Here is a 22,765-nt window from a genome sequence, read left to right on the forward strand (position 1 = left end):
TGCAGGAGAAGCAGAATGTCAGCTTCATATTCCTGCCTCTCGTTGACCCCCTGCATTCATTTCACCAGATGTGAAATATGTTTGTATTCTTCGAATACACTCTATGCAATATATTCACCTGGCAGTAGCAGTAGATGATAAAATTGTCTCCAGAGTAATAGCAGTTTTTGCATTATTCATACAGTGCATATTCTCTATAAGCTAGTAATGTATTTTTATTTGTTTACTTTGGTGAGATTTCATTCTTAAACAGTAAAATGAGAAGCCAACACAGATACAGTGCAGTAATAGTCATATTTTCATAATTCATATGAGGCTCACCAGGTTGGGAGAGAGGAGCGACTGGAAGTGGAAGAGCAGCCCAACACTCGCAATTTGTTCTAGCCACCTTCTGCTGGCTTCCTGGACCTCCTGAAGGTCCTGGGGGTCCTGGTCTGGCTCTTTGCCCACACAGTGGAACTGCAAGTAGACCAAAGTAGGAATCAATGCTCATTGTATTGTGGGTATTTATTTAATGCCATCTCAGTATGATGAAAAGTACTTCTACACCACAGACAACTGCAATGACACATTAAAAACGAGCATCCCAACTGTTTTCTGGGGAAACACATTTAGCATTCTTTGGGTTGGTAGGGGCATGAGCAAAATAGAGAGACATATTTGTTTTTAAACTTTTATTTTTTTTGTAAAACTGTTCTCCTTTATGTTGATGCTCAGGCCCTATTACTGTATGCAAAAACAACTTTTCTTACCTATTGCTGCCTATTTTGTCCACACAAGTCCCGAAAATGTGAAATTAAACCAAGGAGGCATATGGAGACATTTATAAAACAATCTTGCCTTCTTCCAAACGAGCCATTTGGAATTTGAGATTTTAGTGATGTATTTTGCCTTAGTTACGCCAGCGGATATCTCCATGTATGTATGTATGTATGATTAAAGGTTTACCCAAAGAGCTTTGCGCATGTCCGCCATTTTTATTCAGTTGTACTTAATAAGTTCCTTCTTTTTCTCTATCCTCTTGTTGTGGGGCAGACTGGCTCATTAATGCACATGCATGCTAAAATCCTATGCTATGGAGTGGAGTTGTTACTTAAATCTGTCAGTATACTCCATATGGCAGCGATACAAACTACTACATGGCTGGAGCCACACTCGAAGGGGCTTGGCCTGGAGGAGGGCTTCGGCACGTAAATAAGACCGCCCACAAAATGACGTATTCTTAAGAGACGGTTGGAAAGTGGCTTGAAGATTTTCTGCAAAACATAATCTATGCAAAATTTGGACTAAAGCCCCAGCATTGCATTTCATCTAGACCAAAAGGAAGGGTTTTGGGACCTATTATGCAAAACCAACTTGTCTTACCTATTTGGCATCTATAAAGGTCCCGAAATTTGATATCAAACCATGGAGGCTTGGCGGACATATTTATAAAACAATCTTGCCTTTCTCATACCTCCTCCAAACGAGCCGTTTGGAATTTGCCCGAATTGTGACGTTTTTTCCATTTGTGATGTCAGCGGATTATTAATATATGGTAAAGTTTTACCCAAAAAGCTTTGCGTGAGTAGTCAATAATTTAAAGAACCACCACTACATGTATATGACAAGGAAGTGTTTTAAATGTTGAAAACATTCAATGACCCCTTTAAATATATATATTTCTAAATTTAATATGACCCCTTTAAAAGTAGAAACAAAAAATCACAATATGAACCTTTTAAATGTAGAAAAAAAAATCAAATGGATGGATGGATGGATGACCTCTTTAAAAGTAAAATTTTATTTTCAGTATGACCCCTTCGAAGTAAAAAAAAAAAAAATTCATAATATGACCCTTTTGAATGTAGAAATAAACTCATAATATGACCCCTTTAAATGTAGAAATAAAATCGTAACATAACCACTTTAAAAGTATATTTTTTAATATGACCCCTTTAAAAGTAGTAAAGAACTCATAATATGACCCCTTTAAATGTAGGGGGAATAAAATCATAATATGACCCCTTTAAAAGTAGATTTTTTTAATATGATCCCTTTAAAAGCAGAAATAAATCACAATATGACCTTTTAAATGTAGAAAAAATTCATAATACGGGGGGGAGGGAAATCACAATATGACCCCTGTCAAAGTACATTTAAAAACATTGTATATGACCCCTTTAAAAGAGCAACGTTCATTATTAGTATTTGGCGTATTTTTGTGTGTCCCCCAAATTTGTTTCCACTTTTCCACTCGCTTACTTTACTAACCGTTTTTAAATGTATTTTTATTTTATTATTTTTGGTGTCTTATTCCACTTGTTTGTTTTCTGTTTTTGACTTTTATTTAGTTGCAGGCCAAAAAAGTGGCATTTTATTTCTTAAGTCATTGTGATTATCAGGATCAACTAAAAATAACAATAGTAATAATTTTATTTCTGTGTATTTTACCTGGTTAAGAACAGCCAGAAGGTGCTCAGAGAAGGCACAAACAGCCGCGACCAGAGACTGACAAAACACCATATCCCGGCGCAACTGGATCTCAGAGTCTGGCAAAAAGCAAAACAATAAAAAGAAAAGGAAGAAAATGAGTACATGAGGTAAATAAAAGCACTGAAAAGCTCATAAAAACTTTCTGCATGGCTCATAAAGAAATATTGCCCCATCAAGAAGTGGAACCGCAAACACTTTGACACTATTAGACCACGCTTCCTGCTTCCCAACAGATGCATTCTGTGCTGTAAGTGTAAATAAACAGAGCTCAGCGAATCGCCATAGTTCCTGAGTTTTATAGCGCTGTTAGATGAAAGATTGATGTGGAATTTAATGCCTTGAGACGGTTTATGAGGACTTTTTTAATGCGTCATAAAAGTCCATTTCATTGTGCTTTTAAGACACTGACCCGATAGTGTCTTTTGAACTCTTTGGCAGTAAATGAGGTCACCAAGGTGCGTTCAACTACACTGTAAGCAGACCAACCTGTATACTGCAGCAGTACCAACAGCAGCCGGGTCTTCACTTCTACGGGGGACAAATAAAAGCAATCATGACAAAACTATAATAATAAATATGTCTGAATTAATGCCTGGACTCTGACCTTCGACATATTTCGCGATAAATTGCGTAAGGGTCTGAATGCTGTCGGGGAGGTTCCAAGGATCCTGCTTGACGTGGAGACGCAGCTTCTTGGTGTAGTTCATCTTTGGCTCCATCTCTTGCTGAAATTCTGTAAGACGTACACCAAAAACAGGGTTTTTGCAATGCTGCCGCTTAGTTCTACAATACTGTAAAAATCCACAATAAACTTCATACAGTCTGGGCTCTTGCAAGATGACAGAAAGGCTTGTAATGAAGCTCACAATGGAGAGGAAGACGAGATTTGTGATCGCGGATTAACTGCTGTGTGATTAGATGCAAGAATGCTGCAGTTAATCCCGTCTCATCTGTTATAAACTGTTCACATTGCTGGCGGTGAGATGGATCAGCTCTAATCAAGGCCCGGCAGGGCATTTCATATGCACACACACACGCAAATAACTATTTTCACTTCAAGCACATGTGCATTTACTTGAAGCAAGGCTGAGACGGGGGGGCTGCACTCAGAATTTTTTTTTATCCTTATTTAAATTATAAACTTTTTTTTTTTTTACTTTAGCCATTTGATTCTAAAAAAATAAATTAAATAAACTCAGTAAATATTATTACATTTTAATTGTTCAGCAACATTAACTCAGGAGCACAATAAATAAAACACTTAAACCTCTAAGTTGTTTTTTTAATCAAAATGAGTAATTCAGGATAATGGCTACAATGAGTATGTTTTGTAGTGTACAGCTTTTCGAAGCGGGGTTTGAAAAACGATACCGCTAGAGCATGATCCCCGGATTCCTACGCACCCCCCACAACATTGCACTACGTCCCCCACAGGGGGACGTAGTGCCCCACTATTTGATAAGAACAGCACGGTGGAAACAGGGGTTAGTGCGTGTGCCTCACAATACGAAGGTCCAGGGTTCGATTCTGGGCTCGGGATCTTTCTGTGTGGAGTTTGCATGTTCTCCCCGTGACTGCGTGGGTTCACTCCGGGCACTGCAGCTTCCTCCCACCTCCAAAGACACGCACCTGGGGATAGTTTGATTGGCAACACTAAATTGGCCCTAGTGTGTGAATGTGAGTGTGAATGTTGTCTGTCTATCTGTGTGGGCCCTGCGATGAGGTGGCGACTTGTCCAGGGTGTACTCCGCCTTACGCCTGAGTGCAGCTGAGATAGGCTCCAGCACCCCGCGCGACCCCAAAAAAGGGACAAGCGGTAGAAAATGGATGGAGGGATGCTTTATGTGTATGTTTGAAAATGTACTCTTGTTTTACATGAAGGGCCATATCACAAGGTTGGTCTGACTTTTTTCATTCCTTTGAGCCACTCCTACAATTACGCCAGATGTTTTGAATTTTTCATGTCAGAACTTTGGGAAGTCCATCGATGTCCAGCGGTAATCGGCGACTGCTGGTATTTAAAAATGGCGTCCAGAGAGTGTTTTTTCGGATATAAGAATTGTGTGCAGTCATCCCTTGCCACATCGCACTTCAATATTGCGGCTTTACTATATTGCACATTTTTTAAACTATATTCTACATATGTTGGGCCTAAATTAAGTCTTATTTATGTTTTGGTCAAAATACTGGAGGGAGGTCTTTCAGACTCTCTCTCATGTTGTCCATCTGGATTTACAACCTGAACCTTTAAATGAATCTCAGGTAAGGCTGACATACCCCTGACCCCCACAAAGCAACGTACTCTGTTGTTTGTGTCTCTTCTGGCCAGACGAGTAATTCTGTGAATGTGGAAGAATTTGTGTTGCCTTTCTTTTTTTAATGTATGAAAGCGCTTTCTAAAATAAAGTTTGATCGAAGGATGCTGCCCCAACCAAGGTGAGTGGCTAACATGTCCTGCTTAAACCATGAAAAAATAAGCTTTTTTCCCTGTGTTTAATTTATTTTTAAAACTCATGTAAAGATTTCCAACTTGTACTGGAATTTCTGGAAAGAAAATACTTGAAAATAAAAGTCTTATTTATGTATACAATGCAGTATTTGTCTTATTTTATATTACTATGTTGTGGTGATCGATAAAAGATCACAAGCATTGTATCCGGGTTAACAATGAATGTTGTGCAATTTGTCGTCCCCAAAGTAAGAACTGAACTGGGCAAGAAAGCATTTAGGTTCTCAGCACCGAATGCTTGGAATAACCTACAATCGGATCTTCAACTTCAAACCCTTGTTACATTAAATGAGATTAAAGCTTCTGTGAAAGGATTGCAGTCTACCATGTGTGTATGCACATGTGTTATGTGAGCAAGTTTTTAATGTTGTAAATTTGATGTTTTATGTGTTGTTTACTGTTTTTTAATGAAACCTTGCTGCTGCCCTCTCGGCCAGGTCTCCCTTGGAAAAGAGATCTTTGATCTCAAGGGGATTTTACCTGGTTAAATAAAGGCTAAATAAAAAAAATAAAAAATAAAAACAATAACTTCCGATGTCATTTTTACTTTCTTGTTAAGTGCAGATTCTATAACGGTTAATGCCGTCTTCAACGTTTTCCAGCCCAAGGACCCCCAAACTGAAGAAAAGATGGAGCAGAGATCACCTGCATATATATCCTGTATAAAAGTGGGTTTTAAATTAAACTGGTTGTTAAAGGCCTACTGAAACCCACTACTACCGACCACGCAGTCTGATAGTTTGTATACCGGTATCAATGATGAAATCTTAACATTGCAACACATGCCAATACGGCCGGGTTAGATTAGTAAAGTGCAATTTTAAATTTCCCGCGAAATATTCTGCTGAAAACGTCTCGGTATGATGACGTTTGCGCGTGACGACACGGATTGTGCGGACATATTGGGACACCATTGTGGCCAGCTATTAAGTCGTCTGTTTTCATCGCAAAATTCCACAGTATTCTGGACATCTGTGTTGGTGAATCTTTTGCAATTTGTTTAATGAACAATGAAGACAGCCAAGAAGAAAGCTGTAGGTGGGATCGGTGTATTAGCGGCTGGCTGCAGCAACACAACCAGGAGGACTTTGAGTTGGATAGCAGACGCGCTACCGTGAGTACAGCTTTGGCTTCCAAACATTTGATCGCTTGCCCGTACGTGCGTGCCGCTATGTGCATGTCACATACATAACTTTGGGGAAATATATGTGCTGTATGAACTTTACGGAGGTGAACGGTACTTTGGGCTGTGGGATTGAGTGTGTTGTGCGGGTGTTTGATTTGTATTGGTGGGTTATATGGACGGGAGGGGGGAGGTGTTTGTTATGCGGATTAATTTGTGGCATATTAAATATAAGCCTGGTTGTGTTGTGGCTAATAGAGTATATATATATATATATATGTCTTGTGTTTATTTACTATTTTAGTCATTCCCAGCTGAATATTAGGTCCCACCCGCCTCTCACAGCATCTTCCCTATCTGAATCGCTTCCACTGCCCTCTAGTCCTTCACTCTCACTTTCCTCATCCACAAATCTTTCATCCTCGCTCAAATTAATGGGGTAATCGTCGCTTTCTCGGTCCGAATCGCTTTCGCTGCTGCTGGCAATGATTGTAAACAATGTGCAGATGTGAGGAGCTCCACAACCTGTGACGTCACGCTACTTCCGGTACACGCAAGGCTTTTTTATCAGCGACCAAAAGTTGCAAACTTTATCGTCGATGTTCTCTACTAAATCCTTTCAGCAAAAATATGGCAATATCGCGAAATGATCAAGTATGACACACAGAATGGACCTACTATCCCCGTTTAAATAAGAAAATGTCATCTCAGTAGGCCTTTAAAGTACCTTGTTATTGCGCATACTAAGATATAAAATAATATAATATAGTGCCGCTAATAGGTAGCTGGCAACAGACACGCTAATTGCTAGCTCACAACTGGTATGCTAATCATGATTTTACGACTGACGCACTAATTGCTAGTTGACAACTAGTGCGCTATTTGCTTGCTGACAACTAGAGCGCTAATTGCTAGCTGGCAGCCTGTGCCGCTATTCGCTAGGTGGCAGCTGGCGCAGAAGTCGCTGGCAGGCATTTAGAGGACTAATCGCTAGCTATCCTAAATGCTAACATGAATATGATCGAATCATTCATGTTTTAATTTTAAAACGGCAAGGTAGAGTGAGTCAGGTGTCCTTGTCACTGCTATTGATAAACTGTATGATCAATATTAATGTGTATTTCAAATCATTTAAATTTGCATTGGAAATGTAACATTAAAAAAAGTCCAATCGACAAAAAAACTGCACGAGCCCCTGCAGTACCTCTGTGTGTCAAGGACCCCCTGTTGAATACCTAATGTTCAGCTCCTGTTTCACCAAAAACACATCTTCCTCTTGGTGACTCTTTGACGTTAGAGCTTTCAGCGTGGCAGGATTCGATGGGACTTCATGCTGGAGACTGCTGACAGCGCAATGCTAAGTGGAGACTGACTTCATTTTCATTTATTTATTTATTTCAGGCAATGACAAAGACGTACAAGTTGACAAAACATAATAATAAAAATTAATATAGTGCATGATTGTCCAGTTTTGCCTGAAAGGGAGTGGGAAGAAGATAACTTATTTAATCCCACCCCCAGTTCTCCATTCAGTGATTATTCACATGAGTTTCACTCTCACTTTGTTCAAGGATTATAATACAGATGTTGTATCATAGTGGCATTACCACAGGTAACAATAATTATTACACTGTAACAATCATTTGTATCAACAATGTAGGAATAATGAATATACCAACAATGGTAATAGACATCATAGCAATAATGGTAATAGACAACATAGCAATAATGGTAAGGAAACATTGAGCACATGTTAACACTTTGAGACAGAGTATAGCAGCAGGTCAAATTAAAGACCCTCATCTCTATATTTGAACCAGACCCAATGTTTGTATAATAGTTTATATCGATTAATAGTTTGGCATTGCTTGTGTTGTAAGTCCAGTTGGTTCCATAGTTTTACTCCGCATACAGACACACAAAAACGTTTACGAGTGGTTTGAGCTCTCGGCAATAAGAAATATCCAAAGCCTCTCAAGTTATGAGCTTGCACTCGTCTTATAAAAAAACGTTGTAGATTAGGTGGCAATAATTTGTTAAAAGCTTTATATAAGATTATTAATGTATTATATTTAACAAGGTCATCAAATTTGAGCAACTTTGATTGCATAAACAGATTGAGTATGTTCTAAATAACCAACGTTGTGAATGATCCGTACTGCTCTTTTCTGTAATATGATCAGAGGATGAATTGTGTTTTGGTAAGTATTCCCCCATACTTCAACACAGTATGTAAGGTATGGCAGTACCAAGGTGCAGTATAGAGTACGGAGTGCATTTTCATTGAGGTATAGTTTTGCTTTGTTTATAATTGAGAGGCTTTTGGAGATTTTTGTTTTAATGTGTCTGACATGAGGTTTCCATGATAGTTTACTATCAATTATTACTCCCAAAAATGTATTCTCATTTACGATTTCAATTTGGGTACCATCAATACTTATTTTCTGTTCAGACGTTATGTTGCGATTTCCAAACATTACTATCTTAGTTTTATTTATATTCAAAGATAATTTATTTGTGTCCATCCATTTTTTTACTATGTTTAGTTCTGTGTTTACTGTATTTATGATCTCATTATAGTCATCACTACTGTAGAATAAATTTGTGTCGTCTGCAAAAAGTATAAATTTCAGTATTTTGGATGAATTAAACATATCATTAATACATACATTAAACAGTTATGGCCCCAACACGGACCCTTGGGGGACACCACAAGCAATGCCAAGAGTATCAGATAAAAATTTACCCATTTTAACAAACTGTACCCTCCCTGTTAAATAACTTTTTAACCAGTCACCAGCCAGCCCCCTAATTCCATATCTTCCCATTTTATCTAGTAGAATTGAATGATTAATGGTATCAAAGGCTTTCTTTAGGTCAATAAAAATACCAACTGCATATCTTTTATGCTCCAGTGCATTAGTAATTTCCTCAATAGCTTCAGTTATTGCCATTGAGGTTGTTCTTTTGGACCTGAAGCCATACTGACCGTCATTGATTATATGATGCTTCTCAAGAAAAGATTCAAGTCGAGAGTTAAATAGTTTCTCTAAGATTTTTGAGAACTGAGGCAAAAGAGAGATTGGTCTGTAATTGGTGAAAGCGTGTTTGCTGTCACTTTTGAAGAGCGGAGTTACCTCAGCGATTTTCATTTGACTTGGAAAGCAGCAAGTCTGGAATGATAAATTACATATATAAGTTAATGGTTTTACAATATTCAGGATAACCTTTTGAACCAATATCATGTTGATATCATGGCAGTCAGTGGAGCACTTACTTTTACACTTCCGCACAATGTTTGTCACTTCCTGCTCATTTGTAGCTGAGAGGAAGAATGACGAAGAATTCTGTTCAATAGTTGATTTTGTAACTCCATTGTCTGGGATATCAACGGCCAATTTAGGACCAACATTTACAAAAAAAACTATTGAACTTGTTTACTACATTACTCATATTATAATCTTCACCGTTTTCATCAATAAAGTAATCAGGATATGTCAACTTGGAATATCCTTGTTTTATTAGACTATTCAAAACATCCCAAGTTCCTTTTATATTATTTTTGTTTTCATATAGTTTTTTTTGATAATATAACCGTTTGCTTGTTCTTATAATATCAGTTAATTTATTTTTGTACTTCTTGTATCGTTGTTCGACTTCTTTTGTTTTTATTTTGATGAAAAGTTTGTAGAGATTGTTTTTCTTTTTACAGGCATTAATTATCCCTTTTGTGATCCAAGGGCTATTTTTATTTTTTCCTTTTATAAAATATTCTTTTACGGGGCAATGTTTATTATGCAGGGAAGTAAAGATGTCTAAAAAATTACAATAAGCACTGTCCACATTAGGTTCTTTGTATACTGAAGTCCAATCCTGAACTGCTAAACTATTGTTTAGGGCACAGATTGTTTCCTCAGTTGTTATTCGTTTAGAGATTTTTGCCATAGTGTCTTTGGTTTTCTTGAGATGACAGTCATATAAAGTAAAAACAGGTAAATGGTCAGTGATATCACATATAAATAGGCCACTGGTGACTTGATTTCCCATAATGTTTGTAAAAATGTTGTCAATGATTGTGGCACTGTGTTGTTATTCTGCTTGGTTTGGTTATGGTTGGATATAGAGACAGGCTGTACATTGTGTCAATGAAGTCATCAACATGTTTTTGCTTGGTTGAGTTTAACAAATCAATGTTAAAATCACCACAGATAAATATGGTTTTTTGGTTCACAAGGAAAATAGTTTACCCATCCACTCATTGAAAGTTTCTATGCTTGAACCAGGTGCCCGGTATACACAGCTCATGAAGATATTTGTCTTTTTGTCATTTAGGATTTCCACTGTTAAACATTCAAATAATCCATCGACTGCTATGGTCATGTTTGTTAAAACTTTAAATGTAACAGATTTATGAATGTACAATGCGACCCCTCCTCCTATTTTATTTATTCTGTTTATGTATGTTAATTCATAGTCATTCAGACTAAAATCAATACCTTTATCACTGTTGAACCAAGTTTCAGTGATTGCAACAATGGTAAATGGATGACTAAATTCTTTCAAGTAATCCTTGATAGCCTCAAAGTTAGTGTACATGCTTCGACTATTGAAATGTATTATAGATAGACTATCTTCTGATTTTACACTGTTTTTATATTGTTCGCGGGTAAAATAATTAGTTTTTAACAATCGCAGAGAAAAAATTATTATCAGGGTCTATGTCCATATCAGTCTCTGTTGTGGCGTGCTCTTGATACTCACGCAAGTCCAGTTCTTTTTGTTGATGTTGTAGGATCTTCTGTAACATATCCATATCAATACTTGGTGTGGTCTGTGTTCTTGGTGTGGGTAGCATTGAGATGATGTAAAAGTCACAAGCTACATTGATACCAAGTACCGCATCAATGTCAATACTTATCAAGATCTTCTATTTTCCTTAACACCAAGACTTTTGCTTCCTCCGGCGTCCCATTTAGTTTGATGAAGATCTTACAGTTCGTTACCCAGGTTTGTTGAATCTTGCTTTGCCTTTTAAGTTGTCGTGCGACCCTTGCGATGTCAGCATTTTTCTTGGTCAAGTGTTCATTGATGAAAACATCTGTTCCTTTGAGTTTGCGTCCTTGCCTTGATAGTGCGATCTTCTTCTTTCTGTTTGCGAATCTCATGATGACAGCGGGTGGTCTCTGGTTCCTCATGGGCAGTGGGTGACAAGCCTCGATGTGCTCCAGGTCCAAGTTGGACATCAAAAACACGGCTCCACATGACGTTGGTGAGCCTTGGACGTGAGCCATGTGGAAAAACACGGCCAGACACGCAATGCTGACGACCAGGCTAATGTCTGTGGCTATCTTGCTGTGACAGTCAAGCTGACCAAGTTTTTGCACAAGAAAACACACCCGTGGTTTCAGCACATCAAAGGCCAGTTGTAACTTAGAGCAATTACTCAGAACGTGACAAAGTATTTCCACGTATTGGCCGTGATGGAAGCCTCGACGTCGGCCAGAGCTTGGAGGATCTTCCAGTTACTGGCAAGTAGAACACACTCAAGGATATGGTAGAGTGGCTGTCTTGTGGTTAGAGTGTCCGCCCTGAGATCGGTAGGTCGTGAGTTCAAACCCCGGCCGAGTCATACCAAAGACTATAAAAATGGGACCCATTACCTCCCTGCTTGGCACTCAGCATCAAGGGTTGGAATTAGGGGGTTAAATCACCAAAATGATTCTCGGGCGCGGCCACCGCTGCTGTTCACCGCTCCCCTCACCTCCCAGGGGGTGAACATGGGGATGGGTCAAATGCAGAGGTTAATTTCACCAAACCTAGTGTGTGTGTGACAATCATTGGTACTTTTTTAACTTGTAACCGGAGGGTTACTTGTTCGATCCGGGCCTAGCGAGCTCATGTCGAAGAGTCCTTGAGCAAGACAACGAAACTAACTGCTCCTGATGGGTCGTGGTGAGCGCCTTGCATGGCAGCTTCTGCCATCATTATTCCACAATAACGTTGTTCTAAATAAGCAATGACAATAAAAAAGCCTATTCTATTATATCATATTGGGTGAAACGAGTGTAAAGGTGACTATGTGTCATGACCTGCCAAAACAGGTCTGGCTTTATATATTATTTCTGTGTGCTTCCCCTGCCTCGTCACAGCCAGTGTAGATCGCTGATGGACACACCTGCCTCCTTTGGTGATTAGGACACGCACTGGTTTACTAAGGCCATCGGAGTGCTTTATATGCCAGCCCCGCATCTGAGACAGTGCTGGTACATCTTGTGCATCGTTTGTGCATGCGTGCAGTGTTTGTGTTGCGTGCAAGTTTATGCTGGTTTCTCTGCCTTACTGCAGGCTTGTGTTTTCACCCGTCGACTGCTCGTACCACGCTGATGCTCCCTGCTTTCCAACCTCTATGGACAATTAAATGACAATTTCACCTGCACGGCATCTTCTGTCTCTGCATCCTGGGCTCACGCCTCCAACCGCAAGGCACCATTGTGACAATGTGGGTGTTATTTCATGTTTAGAGGGCTCTAATAAGGTTGAAAAAATTGTGAAAAGGGTTTTTTATGCTCAATGAAAATACGCAACTTAAAGGGACCTAATATGCAACTTTTCTTACCTGTTTTTGTGTACCGTATTTTTCGGAGTATATGTCGCTCCGTAGTATAAGTCGCACCGGCCGAAAATGCATAATAAAGAAGGAAAAAAACATATATAAGTCGCACTGGAGTATAAGTCGCATTTTTTGGGGAAATTTATTTGATAAAACCCAACACCAGGAATAGACATTTGAAAGGCAATTTAAAATAAATAAAGAATAGTGAACAACAGGCTGAATAAGTGTACGTTATATGACGCATAAATAACCAACTGAGAACGTGCCTGGTATGTCAACGTAACATATTATGGTAAGAGTCATTCAAATAACTATAACATATAGAACATGCTATACGTTTACCAAACAATCTGTCACTCCTAATGGCTAAATCCGAGGAAATCTTATACGTCTAGTCTCTTACGTGAATGAGCTAAATAATATTATTTGATATTTTACGGTAATGTGTTAATAATTTCACACATAAGACGCTCCTGAGTATAAGTCGCACCCCCGGCCAAACTATGAAAAAACTGCGACTTATAGTCCGAAAAATACGGTAATTAGGATCTGCATAAGTCCCGTGGAGGCATGGCGGAGATATTTATAAATCAATCTTTCCTTACCTTCATACTTCCTCCAAACATGCCGTTTGGAATTTTCCCCAATTGTGATGTTTTTCCCAAATGTGACATCAGCGGATATCTCCATATACGGTAGAAATTTATCGTAAGTGCTTTGTGCGCGTCTGCCATTGTAGTCTGACGCTGTAGTCAATAAGTTCCTTATTTTTCTCTATGGCCTTGTTGTGGGGCAGACTGGCTCGTACATGCACATGCATTCTCTGCTGTTGCCAATTGTAATAAAAAAGTAGCGTATAGTTCTAACTTATATTTGTCAGTAGACGCCAAATTGAAGCGTTAGAAACTACAACAAAGATGGCGGAAGACGCTGTCATAGCGGAGCCACGTAAATAAGACTGCCCACAAAACTGCGCATCCTGAGGAGACGGTCACAATGCAGCCTGAAGATGGTCTGTGAAAAATAATCTATGCAACATTTTGACCAAAGTACCACCATTACATATTATGTGGACCACAAGGAAGTGTTTTAAATGTAGAAAAAAATCCTAATATGACCCCTTTAATAATCAAAAATTTTTCACCACAGTCAGACCACTTTCGTGAACAAAGCAAAACCTGACTAATCGCAACAAAGTAGGTGTAATCGGGAAGGCATTGGATTTTGAGCATGTCTTCGAAGAGGGGAAGATTGCAGATTTACCCTGGTCACAAATAACTAAACAGACAAATTACCTATTGGTACGCTTGGCGGTTGTTCACCTGTCAACAACCCTTTTGTGACCACCCCCAGGGGACAAACCCAGCAAAACATATGTTAGGGAAACTCCTCACCTTAAATGTATACACCGCAAAAAGAGCTGTCAAAATATAAGATAAAAAGACTAGATTTTAGAAAGAAATACTAAAAACTAGTGATATTATCTGTCCATGCAACCAGTTAATTTTACTTAATCAGATATCTTAAATTAACATTTATTATTTATTATTATTAACATCTAGAAATTAGCAGGATCTATTTTTAGATAGAAATAAGTATTTTATTCTGAAAAGAGGCATTATTCAACTTGCAATTCTTAAATTTAGCATCCTTGGGATGTTGCAGAATCTTAAAACAAGATTTTCTACGTGGGGAAAACCAAAATATCTTATTTGAACAGTTATTTTCTCAATTTTAACTTTTGAACTAGAATAGACAAAATATATTTATTCAAGCTAAAATTAAGATTATTTACATATTTACTAAAAATATGTAAATAGCTCTTTAAGGAAAATTGCACTTTTTTTTGGAGTTTTGACAATAATTTATGAGAGACAAAAACACATTTGTATTTTTCTTAATGCATTCTAACTCGTAAATAAAAGTCTGCTTATAATGGAGCCAAGACGTCATTGCGTCTATTGCATTTATTCTGACAATAAAACACAATAAATATCCATCCAAAAAGTACCAACAATACTCCATTTACATTTCGTGACCTGACTATTAACAATATTGTTATTATAAGAGCTAACGTTAAAGACCTACATTTAACAGCGGCGCAGCACATTGATCAGAGAGAGGCAACTTCCTTATGTTTCTTATGTGGTGAGCTGCTATCTTGCCTCGGAGCTCATGCAAGTTAATTCTGGATTATATATCATGCCTCTCATCTTGATAGTAAAATGATGAGGACATAAACTAAGAAGTTGGTCAACTTTGACAGCTGGATTAGACCTGGAGATGGCGAGAAAGACGTGCGAAAGACGCTGGTGGCACCCATGGCCGTACCTACCATTGAGGACGCCGAGGTCATGTCCTCTGTATTTTTTTAGGTGACAATAAGAAGATGATATGACTGACTGAAAATGTACTTTGTGTAGGACATCATGTGCGCTGTACATCACCATGCAGTAGATCATCCTCTCACAATACACAATCTTTGGTCATGCACAGTCGGTCCCAACTCCAGCAACGTAACACAATGAAGTCCACTTTTACTATAAACCTCATCCGATCCGAAATGTTCTGTCAAAATAAAGTTAACATTAATTTATACCGACGTAACTAATGTTGGTTTCACCTAAGTGAAACTGATGTGTAACTGTCGGGAAAATGTCAGGTCAGCCAGGTTAAGGTTCTGCTTACACAGCTTAAGCCCGCCTGCCCTAAACTTAGCTGAGCGTAGGTCTTCGCGATTCGTGGGGGGTTCTGTTTTGCGTAAAGAAACACAAATTATTGGATGACAAGGCACTTCATATTAAATTTGACCCCAAAACGTACCCGTGGCCACATAATGCTCTGTCACAGGTAGAAAAATACGGTGACAAATTTCACACTTTGACTACCGGTAGCACTTGTAGCACACATAACTAACATCCAGTTGCCATGCATAAGGTCGTGGGTTCGATCCCTGTTCGTAGTTGAACATATAGTAAGGTCTATCAATTATGTTTTAATGTTGTTAAATTTGTTTAACACGCTAAACTTTAGCACATTAAAAAAAGTGGACTGTTACAAAATCATGCTGATTGTCAAAGATGTTAGATAATATAACACGCGATAGTTCTACCTGAAAGAACATTTTTGTTATTCTGGAAATGTATTGTGTTGCTCAAGGTAATATTATTTACATGGTGCTGGGATACCGACGATTTCAGCTTTTCAAAACTCCTCTTGGACCACCAATTTTTGACCTCTGTATTTGTCAAATCCTAGTTTAACCCTTTGCGAGGATTATGAGTCATTCTTCATCCAAACGTGAATATAACAACATCCTAACAGTCAACATCCCAGTACGAGCAGACATTGTACAGTAGGTGATATATTATTATGATTGTTGGCGCACATGAGGTCTGCATAAAAAGGAAAAAGTGAAAGTTGGGATGTGTCTGTGAAATCAATGCGCTGCCTTAAAATGACCAAAATACACAAATATTACATGTTATTATGAATGTGCCTGTTACTACCTTACATATTACAGCGTGTATATAAAACCTTGATCGAAGTGTTTGGATGTTTTTTTAAGCGCTTTATATGCAGAATTGTAAATGGCCTTTTGCTCACATTTATTTACTAATTAAAATGCTTTTTTTTTTAAATTGTGCTTGTCTTACATAAGGATTGTGAATGATAGGCAAAACTCCAAAGAAAGTGCAATTCCCCTTTAAATCTATGGAAATTTCTAGAATTGTTTTTTTTATCTTTGAAAGTGGCAAATAATTTGCAGTGTAACTGAAGACGCCTTTTGGACGAAAGGTGAAACATCTTCAACAACAAAAAAAGGACTCCAGTTGCCTCGATTGAACCTTTGCTGATTACCATGATCTGAATGACTGAGAATCCACGCAGACATATCCTTGCTGGGCAACATTTTCCATTAGGCAGCACAAACAATTAGGTGGATCCGAGAGTGTATTCATTTCAAAGTGCTGGCATGAGAGGAAAGACAGGGGTTAAAAACGGCTGGAAACTCTGTAAGACTTTGTTCCAGGAATCCACCTACTTCCCACACATTACACAACAGGAAGTCTGCTGTGACAATGTCAGCATGTGGTTCTGTTTGGTGCTGGCGGGCTGGGCACTGCGTCACGCCGCAAACATTCACATGGATGACAAGCGAAAGAGAGATTCGCTACATTTGTCAGACATCACCCAAATAATGAAACCATACAGCTTAACGGAGAACTGCTCAGTAATGGAGCAGAGACATTGTAAATGTTGCTCTCTCAAACATGTGACCATACTTCAATCCAGTTAAAGGCCTACTGAAACCCACTACTACCGACCACGCAGTCTGATACCGTATTTCCTTGAATTGGCGCAGGGAATATAGTATTCGCACGTCTAGAATTACTGCCGGGTCAAACTCGTTTCTCAAAATAATTAACGCATGCTTGGCCTTATCGCCGGTTTATTATTGAAGCTGGATCAAATTTGTTTCGCAAAATATAAATTTTATTATCGCATGTCTATAATTTTCGCCGGATCAAACTCGTTTCGAAAAATATTTAGCATATGGCTAGAACTTCCACCGGGTCAAATTCGTTATGTCACGAGTGACGCATCTGTCCTCATTTTCAAAATGGAGGAAGCTGCTTTCAGTAGTTTACAATCGCACAAAGGAAAAAAGATATAGAGCTTTTCAGTAGGATTTAAGGTCCAAGCTATTGAATACTGGTACAATATGCTAAAGAGAACAGCAAGCAGCTATGTTTTATTAATATACCGTAGCCGCGTGTGTGAAATACTGTATAAGTCATTAAATGACTCCCGCCTCCTGGTGGTAGAGGGCGCTGCCGCGCTAGTGATCCTTCTTGCGACTTCCGGTACTGCAGAAGAAGTGAACACACGCAGCCAGAGATTTTTTTCTCTTCCTTTTAACATGGAGGATTACATACCGGTATCTAAAATAAAACAGTTTTCTAAACTGGACTTTCAATCGAAGCAGGAGGTAATAATTAAAGGAATATCTCCATCGAAACAGAGACTTTTAAAACTGAAGAAAGAAAATAAGGAAGACTTCTATAAACAAGTTATCGATGCTTTTGGTCAGAAGGAGCTGCAAATGGACTCCATTTATAAGTACAGGTAAGACCATAATAACGTTTTTTTTAATTAAATGTGCTTTTCATGATGGTATGCTTACATCACACTCAAAGCGCACGCCTACATTTTATGGATTCCTTTTGGTAAACGCCGGAGTGAGAAGAGGTTTTAAAATAATTACCGCATGCACGGCCATCCCGCCGGTTTCCGGTAAACGCAGGAGTGACAGGAGGTTTTAAATTAATTAACGCCCCTGCGGCTATTCAAGGAAATACGGTAGTTTATATATCAACGATGAAATCTTAACATTGCAACACATGCCAATACGGCCGGGTTAACTTAAAGTGCAATTTTAAATTTCCTGTGAAACTTCCGGTTGAAAACGTCTATGTATGATGACATTTGCGCGTGACGTCAATGGTTGAAACGGAAGTATTCGGACACATTGTATCCCAATACAAACAGCTCCGTTTTCATCGCAAAATTCCACAGTATTCTGGACATCTGTGTTGGTGAATCTTTGGCAATTTGTTTAATGAACAATGGAGACTGCAAAGAAGAAAGCTGTAGGTGGGATCGGTGTATTAGCGGCTGGTTGCAGCAACACAACCAGGAGGACTTTGACTTGGATAGCAGACGCGCTATCCGACGCTAGCCGCCGACCGCATCGATGATCGGGTGAAGTCATTCGTCGCGCCGTCGATCACTGGAACGCAGGTGAGCATGGGTGTTGATGAGCAGATGAGGGCTGGCGTAGGTGGAGCGCTAATGTTTTTATCATAGCTCTGACGAGGTCCCGTAGCTAAGTTAGCTTCAATGGCGTCGTTAGCAACAGCATTGCTAGGCTTCGACAGGCGGCACAGCATTAACCGTGTAGTTACAGGTCCAGTGTTTGGTTCGGTGTCTCCTGATAGTAGTATTGTTGATCTTCTGTCTATCCTTCCAGTCAGGGGCTTATTTCTTTCGTTTCTATCTGCATTTAAGCACGATGCTATCACGTTAGCTCCGTAGCTAAAGTGCTTCACCGATGTATTATCGTGGAGATAAAAGTCACTGTGAATGTCCATTTCGCGTTCTCGACTCTCATTTTCAAGAAGATATAGTATCCGAGGTGGTTTAAAATACAAATCCGTGATCCACAATAGAAAAAGGAGAAAGTGTGGAATCCAATGAGCCCTTTTACCTAAGTTACGGTCAGAGCGAAAAAAGATACGTCCTGCACTGCACTCTAGTCCTTCACTCTCACGTTCCTCATCCACAAATCTTTCATCCTCGCTCAAATTAATGGGGTAATCGTCGCTTTATCGGTCCGAATCGCTCTCGCTTCTGGTGTAAACAATGGGGAAATGTGAAGAGCCCTTCAACCTGCGACGTCCAGTACTTCCGGTACAGGCAAGGCTTTTTTTAATCAGCGACCAAAAGTTGCGAACTTTATCGTCGATGTTCTCTACTAAATCCTTTTAGCAAAAATATGGCAATATCGCAAAATGATCAAGTATGACACATAGAATGGATCTGCTATCCCCGTTTAAATAAAAAAAATCATTTCAGTAAGCCTTTAATATTGTTGTGTATTTATTTTTGTAATAAACTCGCCCCTACAGTTTTGTGTCTCTTGGATAAATGTAATAGAGGTCCGCTGCTCTACATGAACACAAAGAGTTCTGACCTTGTAAGCCTCTTCCCGGCGTGAAGCACTTGGTTTGCTCGAAGGCCCGGGCGACCACTGGTCCTCTCAGCATGCTGATGATGGAGTCCACCTGAGGAGAGGGCAGAGGGTCCACTTCCATACTGCTTTACAGCTAAGACCACATGGTCCCATTGGGGAACACATGCAGTTTGACAAGCAAAGTGGAAACAAAGCTGAGAAAACTGCACGGCAGTCGCACAAATTAGGGGGAAAAGGCCAAAAGCATTTCAGATTGTGTTTGGCGTGTTTGTTTGATGAAATGCTGAGGAGAATAAAATGTTGGAAAAAATAGAAATGCAAGGGTGTAGATGAGCAGTGTAACACACCTGGCTGAAAAGATGTTCCAGGAAGCTGTGGAGCTTTTTCTGTTTTTCGTGGGACAGCCACACACTGGAGGCCACCTCGTCCCCTGCAGAAGTAATCACAGCTGCTTAGTGACGCGACAAAATCAAACATCTCACAATTCTGCAACCATTTTCTGATACTGTATCTGATCAAGGGACAATAACAGAGAGCGTTTCTCCCGATATGCGACATAAGCAGTCTGCAGTCATTATTGAGCAATGGACCCCCAGGCCAAATACTGATTATTTACCAGACAATACTATAGTAATGAAACTGGGATATACCTTTATCATGTTGAGTTTCTGCTGAACAATGTCACAGTTCATGTTGGAATACATATTGTCTTTAATGAACCACAGCTCCAACAGTGCTGGCAGCACTCATGCTGTCCCGGACTACCACTATGCTTGACTGCAGACAAATATCTTGCTATTCACTAGTGTTGCCAGCGACAGTAGTTAGATTATAATGGCTGCGTGTTAAGTCATGTTTCATCTGCTCTACACAATAAGATGTACACTGACTACAGACACATCTCAGTTTTTCATTGCTCCACTTTTTGTACATGTTCTATTTTTGGGAGGCTCATCGAAATAACTACAGCTGTTGATGTTTCTTATTGGGAAAATTGCTTTTTTTTCTTCATACGATTCAGACTTTCAGATTACAGTCGACCCTCGCCACATCGCGGTTCAAATATCGCGGCTTCACCACATCGCCAATTTTTGGGTTTGTTTTTTTGGCATATTGTACATCATTTGTGGCCTAAATTAAAACATTTTGAGCTTCAACATGGCTAAATGAACTTAGTATTGGCAACAAAAGGAGACCGAATCATTCAAAGGGTTCAGTATCGTAGTCACTGATTGGCTGAGGTTCAGGAAACTATATTATTTGGATCAAGAGAGTGTGAAAGTGACTATAAAGGCTGTTATTTCATGTCTAGAGGGCTCTCATAATGTTGAAAAAGTTGTAAACAGGTTTTTATGCTGAAGCTATGAAAATATTGGATTTATAATTATTGATTCCTACTTTGCGGAAATTAGTTTATTGTGGTCAAGTCTAAAAAAATAATTAGCCGTGATAAATGGGGGACGGACATTTAAATCTAAATAATAATAATGAAATTGCTTGCTGCAATATTGCGGATTTGTGAGTTACAGTATCTTGGATAATTGTGTAATTGACTATCTTCAGCCTAAAGACAAACAAAACAGATGTTGAAGTGTACGTGTCAGAGACATGTGATGTTAGCAACAGATTCCACCGGGATATGATGGCAAACATCTGCCATGCGTTTCTAATCACACTTCTAAAAGGGAATAATGGCGCAGGAGACATATAGGACTAATTTGCAGAGACTTATTTTTACAGCTTTATACCGTACCCGAGTCCATCTCGTCACTGTGTACGTAGGAGCTGCAATGGCTGCTGCAGATGCTGGTGAAGGAGGCAATGGAGTTTCTGTTGCTGTTACAGTCACTGTGAAGAAACATGGATATTATTGGTGTCCTTCTTCAACGTTATAATGTGCTGTACTTTATAGCTTTACCTGTACGAGTCCCTGTTGCTGATGGTGTCATGTCCCGAGTCCTCCTGTTCGTCCCCCGCCACGTTAAAGCACACTTTCTTCCCATTGCGCTCGCCCTTGTCGGCGTCGCTCTCAGCAGATATGAAACTCTCCGGGCTCTTGGGCTCGGACGCTGGAGGGTGTGTGATGGACGATAAAAGGCTGAGCAGAGAAAAAGCAGTTTGGATTACTTTTATGACAATAAAAACAAATGTGACCGCAAGAGACATGACAGCAGGGATGTTCAATTGGCGGCACAAGGGCCAATGACTGACACCATCAAAACTTAGAAGCAACTAACATTCTGAAAAAGAGCAGACAACTTCTGTCCTTTGACTAGTGTTTTTGCGGCAGATTCCTAAAAAGTAGCAGGATATTGTTCCATGATCTTTGATTGCTGTTTTTTAAGTAGGCACTTAAAAACACACAAGCGCTTCGGTCATAGAGAATCTTTGACTACCTGTAGCGCTTTTGCAGATTCCTAAAAATAACAAATCACTGCTGTCATTCAGAGGATCTTTGACTAGCGTTTTTGCAGCAGATTCCTAAAAACAGCCTATTGTTCTATGATCTTTGACTACTGTTTTTAGAGTAGGTTTTTTTCGAACAACCAAGTGCTTCTGTCATTCAGAGGCTCTTTGACTAGTATTTTGCAACAGATTCCTAAAACAGCATATCACTTCTGTCATTCAGAGGATCTTTGACTAGTGTTTTTGCAGCAGACATATATATATATATATATATATATATATATATATATATATATATATATATATATATATATATATATACATACACCGTATTTTTCGGACTATAAGTCGCAGTTTTTTTCATAGTTTGGCCGGGCTCCAATGCGACTTATATATGTTTTTTTCCTTCTTTGTTATGCATTTTCGGCAGGTGCGACTTATACTCCAGTGCGACTTATACTCCGAAAAATACGGTATATATACATATATATAAAGATCATTGTCATTCAGAGGATCTTCAGCAGATTCTTAAAAGCAACATATTTTTCCATGATTTTTTACTACTGTTTTTGGAGAGTAGGCAAGGCCAGGCAAGGCAAGGCAGCTTTATTTGTATAGCGCTTTTCATACACAAGGCAGACTCAAAGTGCTTCACAGACAACAAAGTGAAATGAAAGAAAATAAAAGCAAAATTAAAATGCAGACAATAAAAATAAAAACAGTGCGGACGTTAAAAGTTAAAGGATTAGAAGATTTAGCTAAAAGCTAAGGTGAACATAAAAGTTTTCAGTCTAGTTTTAAAAGTACTCAGAGTTGGGGAGAGTCTGACATCTTCAGGAAGTTTATTCCAGCTATTTGGTGCATAGTGACTGAATGATGCGC

At 39.1% G+C, this 22,765-nt stretch overlaps 1 protein-coding gene across 1 annotated transcript in view; it reads right to left on the minus strand.

The window, feature by feature from the left end:
* The window catches only part of prex2 (phosphatidylinositol-3,4,5-trisphosphate-dependent Rac exchange factor 2), a 230,730-nt gene that overhangs the window by 64,156 nt on the left and 143,809 nt on the right, over window positions 1-22,765 (minus strand). Inside the window, exons 26-33 of the mRNA XM_062021283.1 lie at window positions 21,396-21,575; window positions 21,231-21,325; window positions 19,825-19,907; window positions 19,478-19,568; window positions 3,080-3,208; window positions 2,962-3,003; window positions 2,434-2,531; window positions 322-459 (exon numbers count right to left, since the gene is read on the minus strand). Coding sequence (XP_061877267.1) covers window positions 322-459; window positions 2,434-2,531; window positions 2,962-3,003; window positions 3,080-3,208; window positions 19,478-19,568; window positions 19,825-19,907; window positions 21,231-21,325; window positions 21,396-21,575 — 856 coding nt within the window. The remainder of the gene's footprint in view (window positions 1-321; window positions 460-2,433; window positions 2,532-2,961; window positions 3,004-3,079; window positions 3,209-19,477; window positions 19,569-19,824; window positions 19,908-21,230; window positions 21,326-21,395; window positions 21,576-22,765) is intronic.

This window comes from Entelurus aequoreus, linkage group LG15 (genome assembly GCF_033978785.1).
Source record: "Entelurus aequoreus isolate RoL-2023_Sb linkage group LG15, RoL_Eaeq_v1.1, whole genome shotgun sequence".
NCBI classification, from domain to species: Eukaryota; Metazoa; Chordata; class Actinopteri; order Syngnathiformes; family Syngnathidae; genus Entelurus; species Entelurus aequoreus.